The sequence below is a fragment of the Balaenoptera borealis genome, assembly GCF_965194805.1.
Source record: "Balaenoptera borealis genome assembly, chromosome: 3".
NCBI classification, from domain to species: domain Eukaryota; kingdom Metazoa; phylum Chordata; class Mammalia; order Artiodactyla; family Balaenopteridae; genus Balaenoptera; species Balaenoptera borealis.
The window spans coordinates 77784891-77802247 of NC_138866.1; the positions used below are offsets into that span (position 1 = coordinate 77784891).

The 17357-nt window shown below is 39.9% G+C and overlaps 1 protein-coding gene across 5 annotated transcripts in view; it reads left to right on the forward strand.

The window, feature by feature from the left end:
• FMN1 (formin 1) overlaps nt 1-17357 on the forward strand; it is a 452412-nt gene that overhangs the window by 399325 nt on the left and 35730 nt on the right. For all 5 annotated transcript variants that reach the window (XM_082384941.1, XM_082384939.1, XM_082384938.1 and 2 more), the window contains one exon: nt 13431-13482. In XM_082384941.1, coding sequence (XP_082241067.1) covers nt 13431-13482 — 52 coding nt within the window. The remainder of the gene's footprint in view (nt 1-13430; nt 13483-17357) is intronic.

The window sequence follows — 17357 nt, forward strand, 5'->3', positions numbered from 1 at the left end:
TATAGTATGCTGTAGGTAGGTCACCAAGCAAACTTACCATTCCACTGTCTGCTGGCTCCTCCAGTAAATCACCATCACAGTGTATACCTAGACTTGATAAAGAACTTGGAAAAAGAGAATTGATGTTAAGCGAAACATCTCATTTTAGTACTCTGGTTTGTTTTTCTTATTGCCTTAAACTGTGAGACTATCAACGTTCTAAGCAGCTCTGTTATTCCCCTGATTTGAAAAATAATTTGTTGCAGACAATGAAACAGCTTCTTGAGAAAGAAAGAAAAGAGAGAAAAGCAAGGTCGGGGATGCCTAATATTTCTCCATCTCCCCTAGTGCTGCGTCAGTATCTGACAACACCTCCAAACTTACTCTTCTAGAAGCCTACCCACCCCCCTACCCCACACCTAGCACCAAATCTAAACTGAAAAAGAAGCACGTGTATACTCTATCCATGGGATTGCTGCATAGAAAACTAAGGAAACCCCACATACGGATTCAGGGCCACGACTCGTCATATTTGTAGGGTAAGGACGGTTTCCATCTAAGACGTACCATCTTCAATTTAAACATTGTCTCTCCCTTTTTGTGCCGGGCACCTCTGTGGCATGCTCTGGCTGCCTACACACCCCTAATTCAGTAACCCACGTAGAGTCTCCTTCTATAGGCAACAATCCGTACTCTGGAATTCTTTTCTCTTTTTACTACCCCTCATCGAAAATTACTTATACTGCATCTTATTCTCTCAGGTTTAATTGTCTGTCTCCCCCTAGAATGAAAGTTCTACAGGGGCGTTAGTCTGCTTTCTTCACTGGGGATCCCACGCACCTAGAACAGGGTCTGGCACGTGGAATGAAAGAACAGACCCACCTATGTCATGATGTCTGTAGCTACTAGAGCTTGCAGAGCCAGATACGGCCAGTGGGAATGGGATCTTTCTCCTACAGACTGTTTGAAACATCTTTCTAAAGTTGGGAACGTATGTTTAAAATATCCTAGCTTCTGTGGGACTTCCCTGGTGGTCTAGTGGTGAAGAATCCACCTTCCAATGCCGGGGACATGGGTTCAATCACTGGTTGGGGAACTAAGATCCTGCATGCTCACCCTGTGCACTGCAACTACTGAGCCCGCACACCACAACTAGAGAGAAGCCCACGCACCGCAATGAAAAGACCCCGCACGCTGCAACGAAGATCCCGCATGCTGCAACTAAGACCCGACGCAGCCAAATAAATAAATAAATTATATATATATATGTGTATATATATATAAATATGTGTGTATATATATATGTTTAAAAAAAACCTAGCTTCTCTGAAAAAGGTGGAAGATCGGTGGCTAGTGCCTTCCCTCCCTTAAATGGGGCATGGCCTTGCCATTTAAGCCACCACTCCCTGGTGGCTTCCCTGCACTGAGATTGTGTCAGTTCCAGTATTGAAGAATTAGAGATAGAATTTTGGAATGTTAAGATTCTTACACTTGGCCTACAATTACCTTATTTGTTGGTGATGTTGGAACTTGAGTTTGTGACTCCAGTCTTTAAACATTTTCCTTCTAGGTAATGTCTTTTTTGTTTTGCTCAGAGCGTTTTGAGGACCTAAAATGTATAATGACATGGTTAGAAATTTCACACATTGTGGCAGGAGAAATATTTTAGGCTGGTGGAGATTCAAGGTCACACCAGGGAGGTGACTGCCTTTTCTGTCTGTACATAGGCCCTTGGCTTCGGAAGACTTGAGATCTCTAGGTTCTTCTCCTTTTCCTGAAGGCTCTTGTCCCCAAAACCCTCAGAGGTTCTGCAGAATGCATTGCCTCTTAGTATTACCTCTTTTTACATTTGGATGCTGTTTTTTTCCAAATAACCATATTCATAGAGCTACTGCACAATCTTAATCTCATCTTAATTCAGTTTGGAGAGGGTATTTCTCGTCACTAAATTTATATGCAATGACGGGTTGACCACAGTCTGCTTAGCACAAAGTGGAAGTAGCCAGTTAGAAACACCTGGTGACGGAGAACAACAGCTGTGCTCCAGGAAGATCACTCATGCCTTAAAGGAATTTTCCCCCTTGTTTGGCCATGTGCATAATTAATAATCACTGGATAAGAACAAACCAGTAGTTTGTTTCACATTTGGGGGAACTTGGTAGCCTCTGAGAGACGTAAGTCACTTCTCTGCATCTGATTGACTAAGAACCCGACTAATTCACAGAGATTCCTTCTAGGAGGATGGGGGAAATCATAGCACAAAAGATAGCAATGACTATGACTTTACCGAGAATGATGTCATTATCCAAGCCAAATCATTTTAATATAAAAAAATATTTTTGTTGAAATTTACTGGACTTAGAGATAATACTATACAACTTTAGCCTGACATTCTTCTTTAGCCTATGTTCATATCCTGACTATAAAGTTTTATGTTTAGGAAACTTAGTATCTCTCTGTTTAAGCAACCATTGTCCAATATATACATTTTTAGCTAAAATAATTTATTTAATATGTGGGGACTTTTCCGTGTTTAAGGCACAAAAGAAAACAGGCCAGGTGAAGTGGCTGCTCTCTTGAAGCTTCCATTCAATGTCGTATAATAAGCAAATGAGTAACTGCATAGTCTGTCAAGTAGACAGAGGCTATAGGGAAAAGGGTGGGGAGGGGGAGGGGAGGATACATGGCAAGGGATGGTCTTTAATTTAGCAGGATCAGAGAAGGTGATGTTTGAGCTGAGACCTAATGGAGTGAGGGACCCAGTCATGCAGAGACTGTGGGCAGGGTGCCCCAGGGAGGAGGAAAGGCAAGTGCCAGCCCGACTGGAAAGGAATGAGCATGGGAAGGAGGACGAGATGTCACCTAGGAGCCAGAGGGGAGACTGGCAGGGCCTCTGGGCCATTGCGAAGACTTCAGAGGTTATGTCAAGAGCGATGGCAAGCTGTTTTGAGCAGGGGAGTAACTTGACAAAATTTACATTTTATCAGCAGTGATGAAGTGAATGATGATGAGGTGCCAATAATACCTGTCACGTCATTTATTGAGCGTGTCTTAGGTGCTAAGGGCTTTACAGGTACTGTCTCATTTAATCTTTGTAACAGCTGTATGATGGTAGTCTCTATGGCTATGCTAAGAGGACAGATGAGGCCATAACTACACAGTTGATCATGAGTGACTTGCCTAGTCACACAGGTAGCACATGGCAGAGCTAGGCTTAATTGAACAGTGATATTTTAAACTCCTTTAATACCTTTCATGAAGTATCACAACATAGGCCCTAGATACAACTGATTTTCTTTTCCCATTCATTTTGCATCATTGTAGCCATAATGAAAAGAATCCTTTTTTTAACTGAAGTATAGTTGATTTACAGTGTTGTGTTAATTTCTCCTCTACATCAAAGTGATTCAATTATACATATGTATACATTTTTAAAAATATCTTTATTGGAGTTTAATTGCTTTACAATGGTGTGTTAGTTTCTGCTTTATAACAAAGTAAATCAGCTATACATATACATATATCCCCACATCTCCTCCCTCTTGCATCTCCCTCCCACCCTCCCTATCCCACCCCTCTAGGTGGTCACAAAGCACCGAGCTGATCTCCCTGTGCTATGCGGCTGCTTTCCACTAGCTATCTATTTTACATTTGGTAGTATATATAAGTCCATGCTACTCTCTCACTTCGTCCCAGCTTCCCCTTCCCCGTGTCCTCAAGTCCATTCTCTACATCTGCATCTTTATTCTTGTCCTGCCCCTACGTTCTTCATAGCGATTTTTTTTCTTTTTTTTTTAGATTCCATATATATGTGTTAGCATACGGTATTTGTTTTTCTCTTTCTGACTTATTTCACTCTGTATGACAGACTCTAGATCCATCCACCTCACTACAAATAACTCAATTTCATTTCTTTTTATGGCTGAGTACAATTCCATTGTATATGTGTGCCACATCTTCTTTATCCATTCATCTGTCGATGGACACTTAGGTTGCTTCCATGTCCTGGCTATTGTAAATAGAGCTGCAATGAACATTGTGGTACATGACTCTTTGAATTATGGTTTTCTCAGGGTATATGCCCAGTAGTGGGATTCCTGGGTCCTATGGTAGTTCTATTTTTAGTTTTTTTAAGGAACCTCCATACTATTCTCCATAGTGGCTGTATCAATTTACATTCCCACCAACAGGGTTCCCTTTTCTCCACACCCTCTCCAGCATTCATTGTTCGTAGATACTTGACGACGGCCATTCTGAGCGGTGTGAGTTGATACCTCATTGTACTTTTGATCTGCATTTCTCTAATGATTTTGATGTTGAGCATCCTTTCATGTGTTTGTTGGCAATCTGTATATCTTCTTTGGAGAAATGTCTATTTAGGTCTTCTGCCCATTTTTGGATTGGGTTGTTTGTTTTTTTGATATTGAGCTGCATGAGCTGCTTGTAAATTTTGGAGATTAATCCTTTGTCAGTTGCTTCATTTGCAAATATTTTCTCCCATTCTGAGGGTTGTCTTTTTGTCTTGCTTATGGTTTCCTTTGCTGTGCAAAAGCCTTTAAGTTTCACTGGATCCCATTTGTTTATGTTTGTTTTTTATTTCCATTTCTCTAGGAGGTGGGTCAAAAAGGATCTTGCTGTGATTTATGTCATAGAGTGTTCTGCCTATGTTTTCCTCTAAGAGTTTTACAGTGTCTGGCCTTACGTTTAGGTCTTTAATCCATCTTGAGTTTATTTTTGTGTATGTTGTTAGGGAGTGTTCTAATTTCATTCTTTTACATGTAGCTGTCCAGTTTTCCCAGCACCACTTATTGAAGAGGCTGTCTTATCTTCATTGTATATGCTTGCCTCCTTTATCAAAGATAAGGTGACCATATGTGCGTGGGTTTATCTCTGGGCTTTCTATCCTGTTCCATTGATCTATATTTCTGTTTTTATGCCACTACCATACTGTCTTGATTACTTTGTAGTAGCTTTGTAGTATAGTCTGAAGTCAGGGAGCCTGATTCCTCCAGCTCCGTTTTTCTTTCTCAGGATTGCTTTGGCTATTCGGGGTCTTTAGTGTTTCTATGCAAATTGTGAAATTTTTTGTTCTAGTTCTGTGAAAAATGCCATTGGTAGTTTGATAGGGATTGCATTGAATCTGTAGGTTACTTTGGGTAATATAGTCGTTTTCACAATGTTGATTCTTCCAATCCAAGAACATGGTATATCTCTCCACCTGTTTGTATCATCTTTAATTTCCTTCATCAGTGTCTTATAGTTTTCTGCATACCGGTCTTTTGTCTCCTTAGGTAGGTTTATTCCTAGGTATTTTATTCTTTTTGTTGCAGTGGTAAATGGGAGTGTTTCCTTAATTTCTCTTTCAGATTTTTCATCATTAGTGTATAGGAATGCAAGAGACTTCTGTGCATTAATTTTGGATCCTGCTACTTTACCAAATTCATTGATTAGCTCTACAAGTTTTCTGGTGGCATCTTTAGGATTCTCTATGTATAGTATCATGTCATCTGCAAACAGTGACAGTTTTACTTCTTCTTTTCTGATTTTGATTCTTTTTATTTCTTTTTCTTCTCTGATTGCTATGGCTAAAACTTCCAAAACTATGTTGAATAATAGTGGTGAGAGTGGGCAACCTTGCCTTGTTCCTGATTTTAGTGGAAATGGTTTCAGTTTTTCACCATTGAGAATGATGTTGGTTATGGGTTTGTCATATATGACCTTTATTATGTTGAGGTAAGTTCCCTCTATGCCTACTTTCTGGAGGGTTTTTAATCATAAATGGGTGTTGAATTTTGTCAAAAGCTCTTCCTGCATCTGTTGAGATGACCATATGGTTTTTACCCTTCAGTTTGTTAATATGGTGTATCACATTGATTGATTTGCATATATTGAAGAATCCTTGCATTCCTGGGATAAACCCCACTTGAGCATGCTGTATGATCCTTTTAATGTGCTGTTGGATTCTGTTTGCTAGTATTTTGTTCAGGCTTTTTGCATCTATGTTCATCAGTGATATTGGCCTGTAGTTTTCTTTCTTTGTGACATCTTTCTCTGGTTTTGGTATCAGGGTGATGGTGGCCTCGTAGAATGAGTTTGGGAACGTTTCTCCCTCGGCTATATTTTGGAAGAGTTTGAGAAGGATAGGTGTTAACTCTTCTCTAAATGTTTGATAGAATTTGCCTGTGAAGCCATCTGGTCCTGGGCTTTTGTTTGTTGGAAGATTTTTAATCACAGTTTCAATTTCAGTGCTTGTGATTGGTCTGTTTATATTTTCTACTTCTTCCTGGTTCAGTCTCAGAAGGTTGTGCTTTTCTAAGAATGTGTCCATTTCTTCCAGTTTGTCCATTTTATTGACATATAGCTGCTTGTAGTAATCTCTCATGATCCTTTGTATTTCTGCAGTGTCAGCTGTTACTTCTCCTTTTTCATTTCTAATTCTATTGATTTGAGTCTTCTCCCTTTTTTTCTTGATAAGTCTGGCTAATGGTTTATCAATTTTGTTTATCTTCTGAAAGAACCAACTTTTAGTTTTATTGACCTTTGCTATTGTTTCCTTCATTGCTTTTTCATTTATTTCTGATCTGATCTTTATGATTTCTTTCCTTCTGCTAAGTTTGGGGGTTTTTGTTCTTCTTTCTCTAATTGCTTTAGGTGTAAGGTTAAGTTGTTTATTTGAGATGTTTCTTGTTTCTTGAGGTAGGATTGTATTGATATAAACTTCACTCTTAGAACTGCTTTTGCTGCATCCCATAGGTTTTGAGTCGTCGTGTTTTCATTGTCATTTGTCTCTAGGTATTTTTTGATTTCCTCTTTGATTTCTTCAGTGATCTCTTGGTTATTTAGTAACATATTGTTTAACCTCCAGGTGTTTGTATTTTTTACAGATTTTTTTCCTGTAATTGATATCTAGTCTCATAGTGTTGTGGTCAAAAAAAATAGTTGATACAATTTCAAATTTTCTTAAATTTACCAAGGCTTGATTTGTGACCCAAGATATGATTTATCCTGGAGAATGTTCCATGAGCACTTGAGAAGAAAGTGTATTCTGTTGTTTTTGGATGGAATGTCCTGTAAATATAAATTAAGTCCATCTTATTTAATGTATCATTTAAAGCTTGTGTTTCCTTATTTATTTTCATTTTGGATGATCTGTCCATTGATGAAAGTGGGGTGTTAAAGTCCCCTACTATGATTGTGTTACTGTCAATTTCCCCTTTTATGGCTGTTAGTATTTGCCTTATGTATTGAGGTGCTCCTATGTTGGGTGCATAAATATTTACAATTGTTTTATCTTCTTCTTGGACTGATTCCTTGATCATTATGTAGTGTCCTTCTTTGTCTCTTGTAATAGTCTTTATTTTAAAGTCTATTTTATCTGATAGAAGAATTGCTACTCCAGCTTTCTTTTGTTTTTCATTTGCATGGAATATCTTTTTCCATCTCCTCACTTTCAGTCTGTATGTATTTCTAGGTCTGAAGTGGGTCTCTTGTAGACAGCATATATATGGGTCTTGTTTTTATATCCATTCAGCCAATCTATGTCTTTTGGTTGGAGCATTTAATCCATTTACATTTAAGGTAATTATCGATATCTATGTTCCTATTACCATTTTCTTAATTGTTTTGCGTTTGTTATTGTAGGTCTTTTCCTTCTCTTGTGTTTCCTGCCTAGAGAAGTTCCTTTAGCATTTGTTGTAAAGCTGGTTTGGTGGCGCTGAATTCTCTTAGCTTTTGCTTGTCTGTAAAGGTTTTAATTTCTCCGTCAAATCTGAATGAGATCCTTGCTGGGTAGAGTAATCTTGGTTGTAGGTTTTCCCCTTTCAGCACTTTAAATATGTCCTGCCACTCCCTTCTGGTTTGCAGAGTTTCTGCTGAAAGATCAGCTGTTAACCTTATGGGGATTCCCTTGTAAGTTATTTGTTGTTTTTCCCTTGCTGTTTTTAATATGTTTTCTTTGTTTTTAATTTTTGATAGTTTGATTAATATGTGTCTTGGCGTGTTTCTCCTTGGATTTATCCTGTATGGGACTCTCTGCGCTTCCTGGACTTGATTAACTATTTCCTTTCCCATATTAGGGAAGTTTTCAACTATAATCTCTTCAAATATTTTCTCAGTCCCTTTCTTTTTCTCTTCTTCTTCTGGGACCCTGATAATTCAAACGTTGGTGCATTTAATGTTGTCCCAGAGGTCTCTGAGACTGTCCTCAATTCTTTTCATTCTTTTTTCTTTATTCTGCTCTGCAGTAGTTATTTCCACTATTTTATCTTCCAGGTCACTTATCCATTCTTCTGCCTCAATTATTCTGCTATTGATTCCTTCTAGAGAATTTTTAATTTCATTTATTGTGTTGTTCATCATTGTTTGTTTGCTCTTTAGTTCTTCTAGGCCCTTTTTAAACATTTCTTGTATTTTCTCCATTCTATTTCCAAGATTTTGGATCATCTTTATTATCATTACTGTGAATTCTTTTTCAGGTAGACTGCCTATTTCCTCCTCATTTGTTTGGTCCAGTGGGTTTTTACCTTGCTCCTTCATCTGCTGTGTGTTCTCTTTCGTCTCATTTTGCTTAACTTACTGTGTTTGGGGTCTCCTTTTTGCAGGCTGCAGGTTCGTAGTTCCCGTTGTTTTTGGTGTCTGCCCCCAGTGGCTAAGGTTGGTTCAGTGGGTTGTGTAAGCTTCCTGGTGGAGGGGACTGGTGCCTGTGTTCTGGTGGATGAGGCTGGATCTTGTCTTTCTGGTGGGCAGGGCCACGTCCGGTGGTGTGTTTTGGGTGTCTGTGACTTTATTATGATTTTAGGCAGCCTCTCTGCTAATGGGTGGGGTTGTATTCCTGTCTTGCTAGTTGTTTGGCATAGGGTGTCCAGCACTGGAGCTTGCTGGTCGTTGAGTGGAGCTGGGTCTTAGCATTGAGATGGAGATCTCTGGGAGAGCTTTCACCGTTTGATATTACGTGGAGCCGGGAGCTATCTGGTGGACCAGTGTCCTGAACTCGGCTCTCCCACCTCAGAGGCACAGGCCTGACACCCGGCTTGAGCACCAAGACCCTGTCAGCCACACGGCTCAGAGGAAAAGGGAGAAGAAATATATATAGAGAGAGAGAGAGGGAGAGAGAGGGAGGGAGAGAGAAGGAGGGAGGGAGAGAGAGGGAGGGAGGGAGGGAGGGAAAAAGTTATTAAAATAAAAAATAATTAAAAATATTAAGAAATTTAAAAGTAATAAAAACAAAGAAAAGAAAGAAAGAGGAGAGCAACCAAACCAAAAAACAAATCCACCAATGATAACAAGTGCTAAAAACTATACTAAAAAAAAAACGGACAGACAGAACCCTAGGACAAATGGTAAAAGCAAAACTATACAGACAAAATCACACAAAGAAGCATACACATACACACTCACAAAAAGAGAAAAAAGAAAAATATATATATATTGTTGCTCCCAATGTTCACCACCTCAATTTTGGGATGATTCGTTGCCTATTTAGGTATTCCACAGATGCAGGGTACATCAAGTTGATTGTGGAGATTTAATCCGCTGCTCCTGAGGCTGCTGGGAGAGATTTCCCTTTCTCTTCTTAGTTCGCACAACTCCTGGGGTTCAGCTTTGGATCTCACCCCACCTCTGTGTGTAGGTCACCTGAGGGCGTCTGTTCTTCGCTCAGATAGGACAGGGTTAAAGTAGCAGCTGATTAGGGGACTCTGGCTCACTCAGGCTGGGGGCAGGGAGGGGTATGGAATGTGGGGCGAGCCTGTGGTGGCAGAGGCCAACACTACGTTGCAACAGCCTGAGGCACACTGTGTGTTCTCCCGGGGAAGTTGTCCCTGGATCACGGGACCCTGGCAGTGGCGAGCTGCACAGGCTCCTGGGAGGGGAGGTGTGGATAGTGACCTGTGCTTGCACACAGGCTTCTTGGTGGCTGCAGCAGCAGCCTTAGCATTTCATGCCCGTCTCTGGTGTCCCCGCTGATAGCGGTGGCTCACGCTCATCTCTGGAGCTCGTTTAGGCAGCGCTCTGAATCCCCTCTCCTCGCGCACCCCGAAACAATGGTCTCTTGCCTCTTAGACAAGTCCAGACTTTTTCCCCTACATTCTTTTTATTTTTTAGTATTCTTTTCCATTACGTTTATCACAGGATATTGAATATAGTTTCCTGTGCTATATAGTAGGACCTTGTTATTTATCCATTATATATATATAGTTTGCATCTGCTAATCCCAAACTCCCCCTCCATCCCTCCTCCATACCCCTTCCCCCTTGGCAACCACATGTCTGTTCTCTATGTCTGTGAGTCTGTTTCTGTTTCATAGATAAGTTCATTTGTGTCATATTTTAGGTTCCACATGTGATATCATATGGTGTTTGTCTTTCTCTTTCTGTCTTACTTCACTTAGTATGATAATCTCTAGGTCCATCCATGTTGCTGCAGATGGCATTATTTCATTCCTTTTAATGGCTGAGTAATATTCCATTGTATATATGTACCATATCTTCTTTATCCATTCATCTGTTGATGGATATTTAGGTTGTTTCCATGTGCTGGCTACTGTGAATAGTGCTGCAATGAACATTGGGGTTGCATGTATCTTGTTGAATTATAGTTTTGTCCAGATATATGCCCAGGAGTGGGATGGCTGGATCATATGGCAACTCTATTTTTAGTTTTTTGAGGAACCTCCATACTGTTTTTCATAATAGCTGCACCAACTTACATTCCCACCAACAATGTAGGAGGGTTCCCTTTTCTCCACACCCTCTCTAGAATTTGTTATTTGTATACTTTTTAGTGATGGCCATTCTGACTGGTGTGAGGTAGTTTTGATCTTTGATCTCATTGTAGTTTTTATCTTTTCATGTGCCTGTTGGCCATCTGTATGTCTTCTTTGGAGAAATGTCTATTTAGGTCTTCTGCCCATTTTTCGATTAGGTTACTTGTTTTTTTTTTTGTTGAGTTGTATGAGCTGTTTGTATATTTTGGAAATTAAGCCCTTGTTGATCACATCTTTTGCAAGTATTTTCTCCCATTCTGTAGGTTGTCTTTTCATTTTGTTTATGGTTTCCTTGACTTTGCAAAAGCTTGTAAGCTTGACTTGGTCCCATTTGTTCATTTTTGCTTTTATTTCTATTGCCTTGGGAGACTGACCTAAGAAAACATTGGTACGATTTATGTCAGGTAATGTTTTGCCTATGTTCTCTTCTAGGAGTTTTATGGTATCATGTCTTATATTTAAGTCTTTAAGCCATTTTGAGTTTATTTTTGTGTATAGTGTGAGGGTGTGTTCTAAGTTCATTGATTTGCACGTGGCTGTCCAGCTTTCCCAATACCACTTGCTGGAGAGACTTTTTCCCATTTTATATCCTTGTCTCCTTTGTCAAAGACTATTTGACCATAGGTGTGTGGGTTTATTTCTGGACTCTCTATTCTTTTTCATTGATCTATATGTCTGTTTTTGTGCCAGTACCATGCTGTTTCGATTACTGTAGCTTCGTAGTATTGCCTGAAGTCTGGGAGGGTTATGCCTCTTGCTTTGTTCTTTTTCCTCAGGATTACTTTGGCAATTTTGGGTCTTTCATGATTCCATAGAAATTTTAGGAATATTTATTCTAATTCTGTGAAAAATGTCATGGGTAGTTTGATAGGGGTCACATTAAATCTGTAGATTGCTTTGGGTAGTATGGCCATTTTAATGATATTAATTCTTCCAACCCAAAAGCATGGGATATCTAAATGAAAGGAATCTTAAGGCTCATAGAGATTATGACTTGATGATTTTTCTAGACATTTTTAAGATGTCTTGTGTAAGAGTTGTATTATCATATATGACAGTATTATCTTTTTTAATTTTTTTTTATTGGAGTTTAGTTGCTTTACAATGTTGTGTTAGTTTATACTGTACAGCAAATTGAATCAGCTATATGTATACATGTATCCCCTCTTTTCTGGATTTCCTTCCCATATAGGTCACCACAGGACACTGAGTAGAGTTCCCTGTGCTATAAGTAGGTTCTCATTAGTTACCTATTTTATACCTAGTATCAATAGTGTATATATGTCAATCCCCATCTCCCAATTCATCCCACCCCACCTTCCCCCTTGGTATCCATATCTCTACATCTGTGTCTCTATTTCTGCTTTGCAAATAAGATCACCTATACAACTTTTTTAGATTCTACACATGTGCATTAGTATACGATATTTGTTTTTCTCTTTCTGACTTACTTCACTCTGCATGGCAGTCTCTAGGTCCATCCACGTCTCTACAAATGACCCAATTTCCTTACTTTCAGTGGCTGAGTACTATTCCATTATATATATGTACCACATATTCTTTATCCATTCCTCTGTTGACGAAATAGCTCATGCAGCTCAATATCAAAAAGCAAACAACCCAATCAAAAAATGGGTGGAGGATCTAAATAGACATTTCTCCAAAGAAAACATACAGGTGGCCAACAAACACATGAAAAGAGGCTCAACATCACTAATTATTAGAAAAATGTAAATCAAAACTATAATGAGGTATCACCTCACACTGATCAGAATGGCCATCATCAAAAAATCTACAAACAATAAATGCTGGAGAGGGTGTGGAGAAAAGGGAACCCTCATGCACTGTTGGTGGGAATGGTAAATTAATACAACCACTATGAAGAACAGTATGGAGGTTCCTTAAAAAACTAAAAATAGAACTACCATACGACCCAGCAATCCCACTACTGGGCATGTACCCAGAGAAAACCATAATTCAAAAAGACACATGCACCCCAATGTTTATTTTCTGATCAGAGAGAAGAATATGTAAAAGAACCACCCCCAAATGAAACCTCCCAGTTTCCCTGTGGTCCCTACGGAGTGTGGGTTCTTAATCTGTAAATTCAGAATTCTACCTCAGCATCGTTGATTTCCTTAGTAATTTTAAGTATTTTTTCAGTGCATTTAAAAACATTCTCAGAAAAGAGACCATAGGCTTCCCTAGACCATGGGTGTAGAGACAGAGTATGCAAGGATTACAGTGAATTCCTTTGAATCTGAGCAGAACTATTGCAGGTGGTACTGGGTTTATTTTGTGGTGGTTGTTGTTGTGGGGAAAGGGGGAGTGCTGAGCACATGCCAAGGCTCCCAAAGAGGCCAGCTATAGCTAGGCTGACCCGTGATCCAGTCTGGCCAGGAATGTTACAATTTAAGCCTTTGCCCAGAGTAATTAGTAAGATTCCCCCCTTTCAAAACTATCCCAGAGAGAACCATGAATTATATGGCCACCATTAGCTATAGCTGTTATCAAGAAAGCAGTGGTAGTGGATGTAGCGAATTGAGTACAATTGCCAGGACACGTGGTAGGTCCTTCCAACCCCTGAATTCAGACTTATGTTGATAATGAATGGGTATAATCAAAGAAGATTACACAAAGGATATGCTGGAAGAAAATACTGTTTTAACCGTAATTATTTCTTTCACAGCCAAAAAAGAGCATACAATGGAAGAAAGTCACTTGGAGAATGCACAGAAAAGGTAAGCAGATCTGAATTGGCCCCAAGTCTTTCTTTGCCTAGACATTCTTTTGTTATTATCAAGAACCATCAATACCAACCATCTCCAGAAGTTTTTCATCTTCTCTGAAGGCAAACTCTGTACTCATTAAACCATAACTCCCCCGTTCTCGCCTTCCTTCAGCCCCTGGCAACCACCATTCTGCTTCCTGTCTCTGTGACTTTGACTGCTCTAGGTACCTCATGTAAGCAGAATCATACAGAATTTTTCCCTTTTATGACTGGCTTATCTCACTTAGCAAAATGAATGACTAGCCATTCTTTTGACCCCATCTGCTAAGACTCTGCGTCCAGAAGCAATAAGAGTCTAGGGAGAGCTAGAGTGAAAGCTCCAGGAATAGGACTTGGCAATAGTTTTCCTCAAGAAGCAGGGAATCATCCAGAAGTGACTCACCTGCTCAGGAGTCATGACACCATTTCCATCTGTTTGCCTCTCCTCCACTACTCTGCTCCTAAACACTTCATGGATGCTGGGAACAGTGGGATCCTTCTTAGTGTTACAATTAGATTAAACCATTTATTACAAACACCTAAGAGACATATGTCTTTCCTCAGATCCTGGAGGATATTGTAAACAAGGGACAAATGGGGAGAAGGGACTTTCCTCTCTATGTGCACAGAAAAGGGGAAGAGACCCCAGAGGTCTTCTATTCAACCTCCCACCTACCTCAGGCCTCTTCTATGTTCTTCCCTCTCTTAATAGACACCCAAGCGGAACCATCCACCTCACCTGGTAGAGCCCAGTAATCATTGGCTGTGATCCCTCATGGGGGGTTTTCTTTTTTTCAGTTGACCAGATTAGTCAGCCTTGGCTCTCCCTCCCTCTTAGAAAGGTGAGGGGGGAATACACTGAACGTTTCTCATATTCAGGGCTGAGAACTGAGATAAATTTTGCTGGGACCAGTTCTACAAGTACTAGAAAATTAAAAGATAAGGACAGGAAACAGTATATAAGGGAAAATGAGCTTTACAAATGTGTGAGGAGGGGAGTTCATTAAATGCAAGCGAACAAGCTCTAGAAATGAACCCTTTTCCTCCCGTCTCACCACAATTTCCGAGAGCACTGAAAGCCTATAGTCAGTGCTGTCTGTTCTGCCTTGACAGACGCTGACATCTTGCCCTGCTTCCCACTGTAAGTGCCAATAGAATAAATATGCAGAAGGAAGCAAGGCGAGGGCAAATCTTGCATCTTTCTAAGGGCAGACATGTTCTTGAATCACGATTATCATCTTTGCATGATAATCTTTGACAACCAAGACAGTCACATGATTCTGTTTATAGATTTTTAGGTTGTGCCCCTTTATTGGCCTTATCCCCTATAGAGCTTACATTATCCCTGTAATAAGCTTCCCTTCGTCAGTGTGTAAAGCTGGCGTGTCTGTGTTATAGAAGTATCCCATATGCATAAAAAGGACCATCAACACATGGGTATCAGGCCAAACAGAATTTCACTTTCTAAGGTGGATGTCAAATTTCTAATTCTTCTTCAGGATTCTTGCTTCAGGAAAAGGGGGCCCGTGGGAGAGGGGCCGAAGTTGCTGCTGTGCATTAGCTATGCTGAGGGGGGTCATAAATTTTGGTTGTCAGCGTTTTCCGTGACTTTGTGGTGAAGGTAGTCTAGCTTTCATGTCATACATGAAATATGTTAGATCCCATCTTTAACGTAGAAACCACAGTTGTTTGGTTACAGTCTTGAAGGAGGTTGGTGGTCAGTGTTGCAACATTCGAGTGAGATTTAGGAAATTCTTATGTTGTATTCTCAAGAGAAACAATTTACTCTGAGGCTAAGGAATATTTGCTTTTCCTCAGCAGTTTCTAAAGGCATGCATGAGGGGCAATAAGCGGATATGTTCCGCCCTGGCATCTCAACGCTGCAAAAGTAAAACCGTTCCCTTTGCCGTGGGCTCTTTGATATAATCATTGGCTGAACTCTCAAAATGTTGAGCTGAATCGAAAAGATAGAAATCAGACAAGGAATTATAGCAGAGAGAAAAGGAGTCAGGGAACAGTTGAGAGTGAAGCAGAAAAGTTTTATAGAACGCAACATATGATGAGAAATAAATCTTTTCAATGTTGAAAGCTATTTTAGTTATCTGCTGAGAAACAGAAATTTCAAACAGCACGATTGCCCCTTTGTCTCTTGGAGAAAATTCCAATATTGTTGTCAAATAACAGCAGTCTTCATGCCCAAATTTCAGAAGGTTTTCAATAATCAGTCTTCTGTGAATCAAAATTAAATTTGAAAGGAAGAGAGTTGTGTTTGGAGCGGGACCGGGTGGGTGGGGAGGAACATAGTCTAGACCTTATCAGATAGTTGTAGGTTCATATTCTAGCTTTTGGCTTTTCCTGGAACAAAGGGATCACACTGAAATCCAATAAGGCACACATCCTCAGAGTGACTTTGTTAAACTTGCAGAGTGCCAAAGCCAGGCCATCATCTGCAACTGTTTGCTTTGGTTCTCCTGAAGAGGTTCACTTAAACACATAGGGGGGAAAAATGCTGAAATTCACTATTTCCTTTAGGTTTCATACTCTTTGAGGGTTAGCAAGCAGGGCCTCCCAGATTCCCCGGGGGGAGAGGTGGTGAGGGTACATGGTTCAATTCACAGTTGGGAAAAGTGAGGCCCACAGGATGATGACATGCTTTTCTCAAGCTCTGTGATAACCCACCAAACAATTCTGTCATTCTCTGAAACTGTATCATCCTTGCAACATCTTGGTCTCACAGTCTACACTCCAAATAACGCTGGAACTGTTGGCGTTGAAGCACAGTGAGCGGAGTTTCTGCGCTCTTCACTATGTCATGCTGGAAAATAGGAAGATAATTTGCTCCTCTGAATACTAAAAGTGAAGACTTTCTCTTCTCTATTCAGTGCACAAGTAAATATGTTTCTGTGTTGAAGGTAAACATAATGAAGAGAGAAGAATAATGATGTGCTTTGCTGGGGGTAATGCACATTACGTATGACTTAGGTGGCAACGGTGTCTAACGTGGAAACAGACCAAAACATGACTATTTTATTTCTTAAATGTCTGGCTCAGTAACTATGAACAACAGGGGGTGGGTAGAGCAGAAAAAGCATTTCACGGAGAATCAGGGGACCCAACTCTGCCGATGAATAAGGTCGTTCCATCTTTCTGAGTCTCTGTTTTCTCAGCTGTAAGATGGGAACATTGGACAGACTGACATGTCCGTCCCTTCCAGTTCTAAAGGCCTGTGACTCCATAAGAAATTCATGACCTTTAGGTTACAGAACTCTCTGCTTACGAACTTCCATGCTACAATCAATGTAATTTTCATTTTGAATGAAATAAAAAGTATATTCAGCGTTTTGACTGCCACAGAATTAAGAGTCACGCCTGGGCAAAAGTGGACATTGCTACTTTCTGGTTTTGCTCCAAAATATGTGTGTTTGGAATTATAAGAGAAGCCCCTCAAGAAATTACTGCAATGATTGACTTTCTCCACCTATGCACTTCTAGTCTTTTAATAACTGGGAGCCAAAATTCCCTGACCAGTAGTTTTAATTTGCATTAAAAACAGATTTATTATTTACAGAAGCACAAAGAATTTATGGGACTCAGAGCTGCAGCTCCAGCTTGGATCTCACCTAATCATAGCCATGGAATCAATTAACAGTTCATCTGTGAAATGTGATAAAATCTTATGAGATACATAGTGCCCAATAACTGAGACTGAGTTGAAAGTATGCTCCATAATAGTAATGGGGCTTCAGGGTTTTACAGTCGCTGTTGAATAGCGTTCCATTAGAAACTCAGTATTCAGGATGGCCACAAAAAAAAAAAAAAAATGCTGTGTCTGAACAGATGATAGAG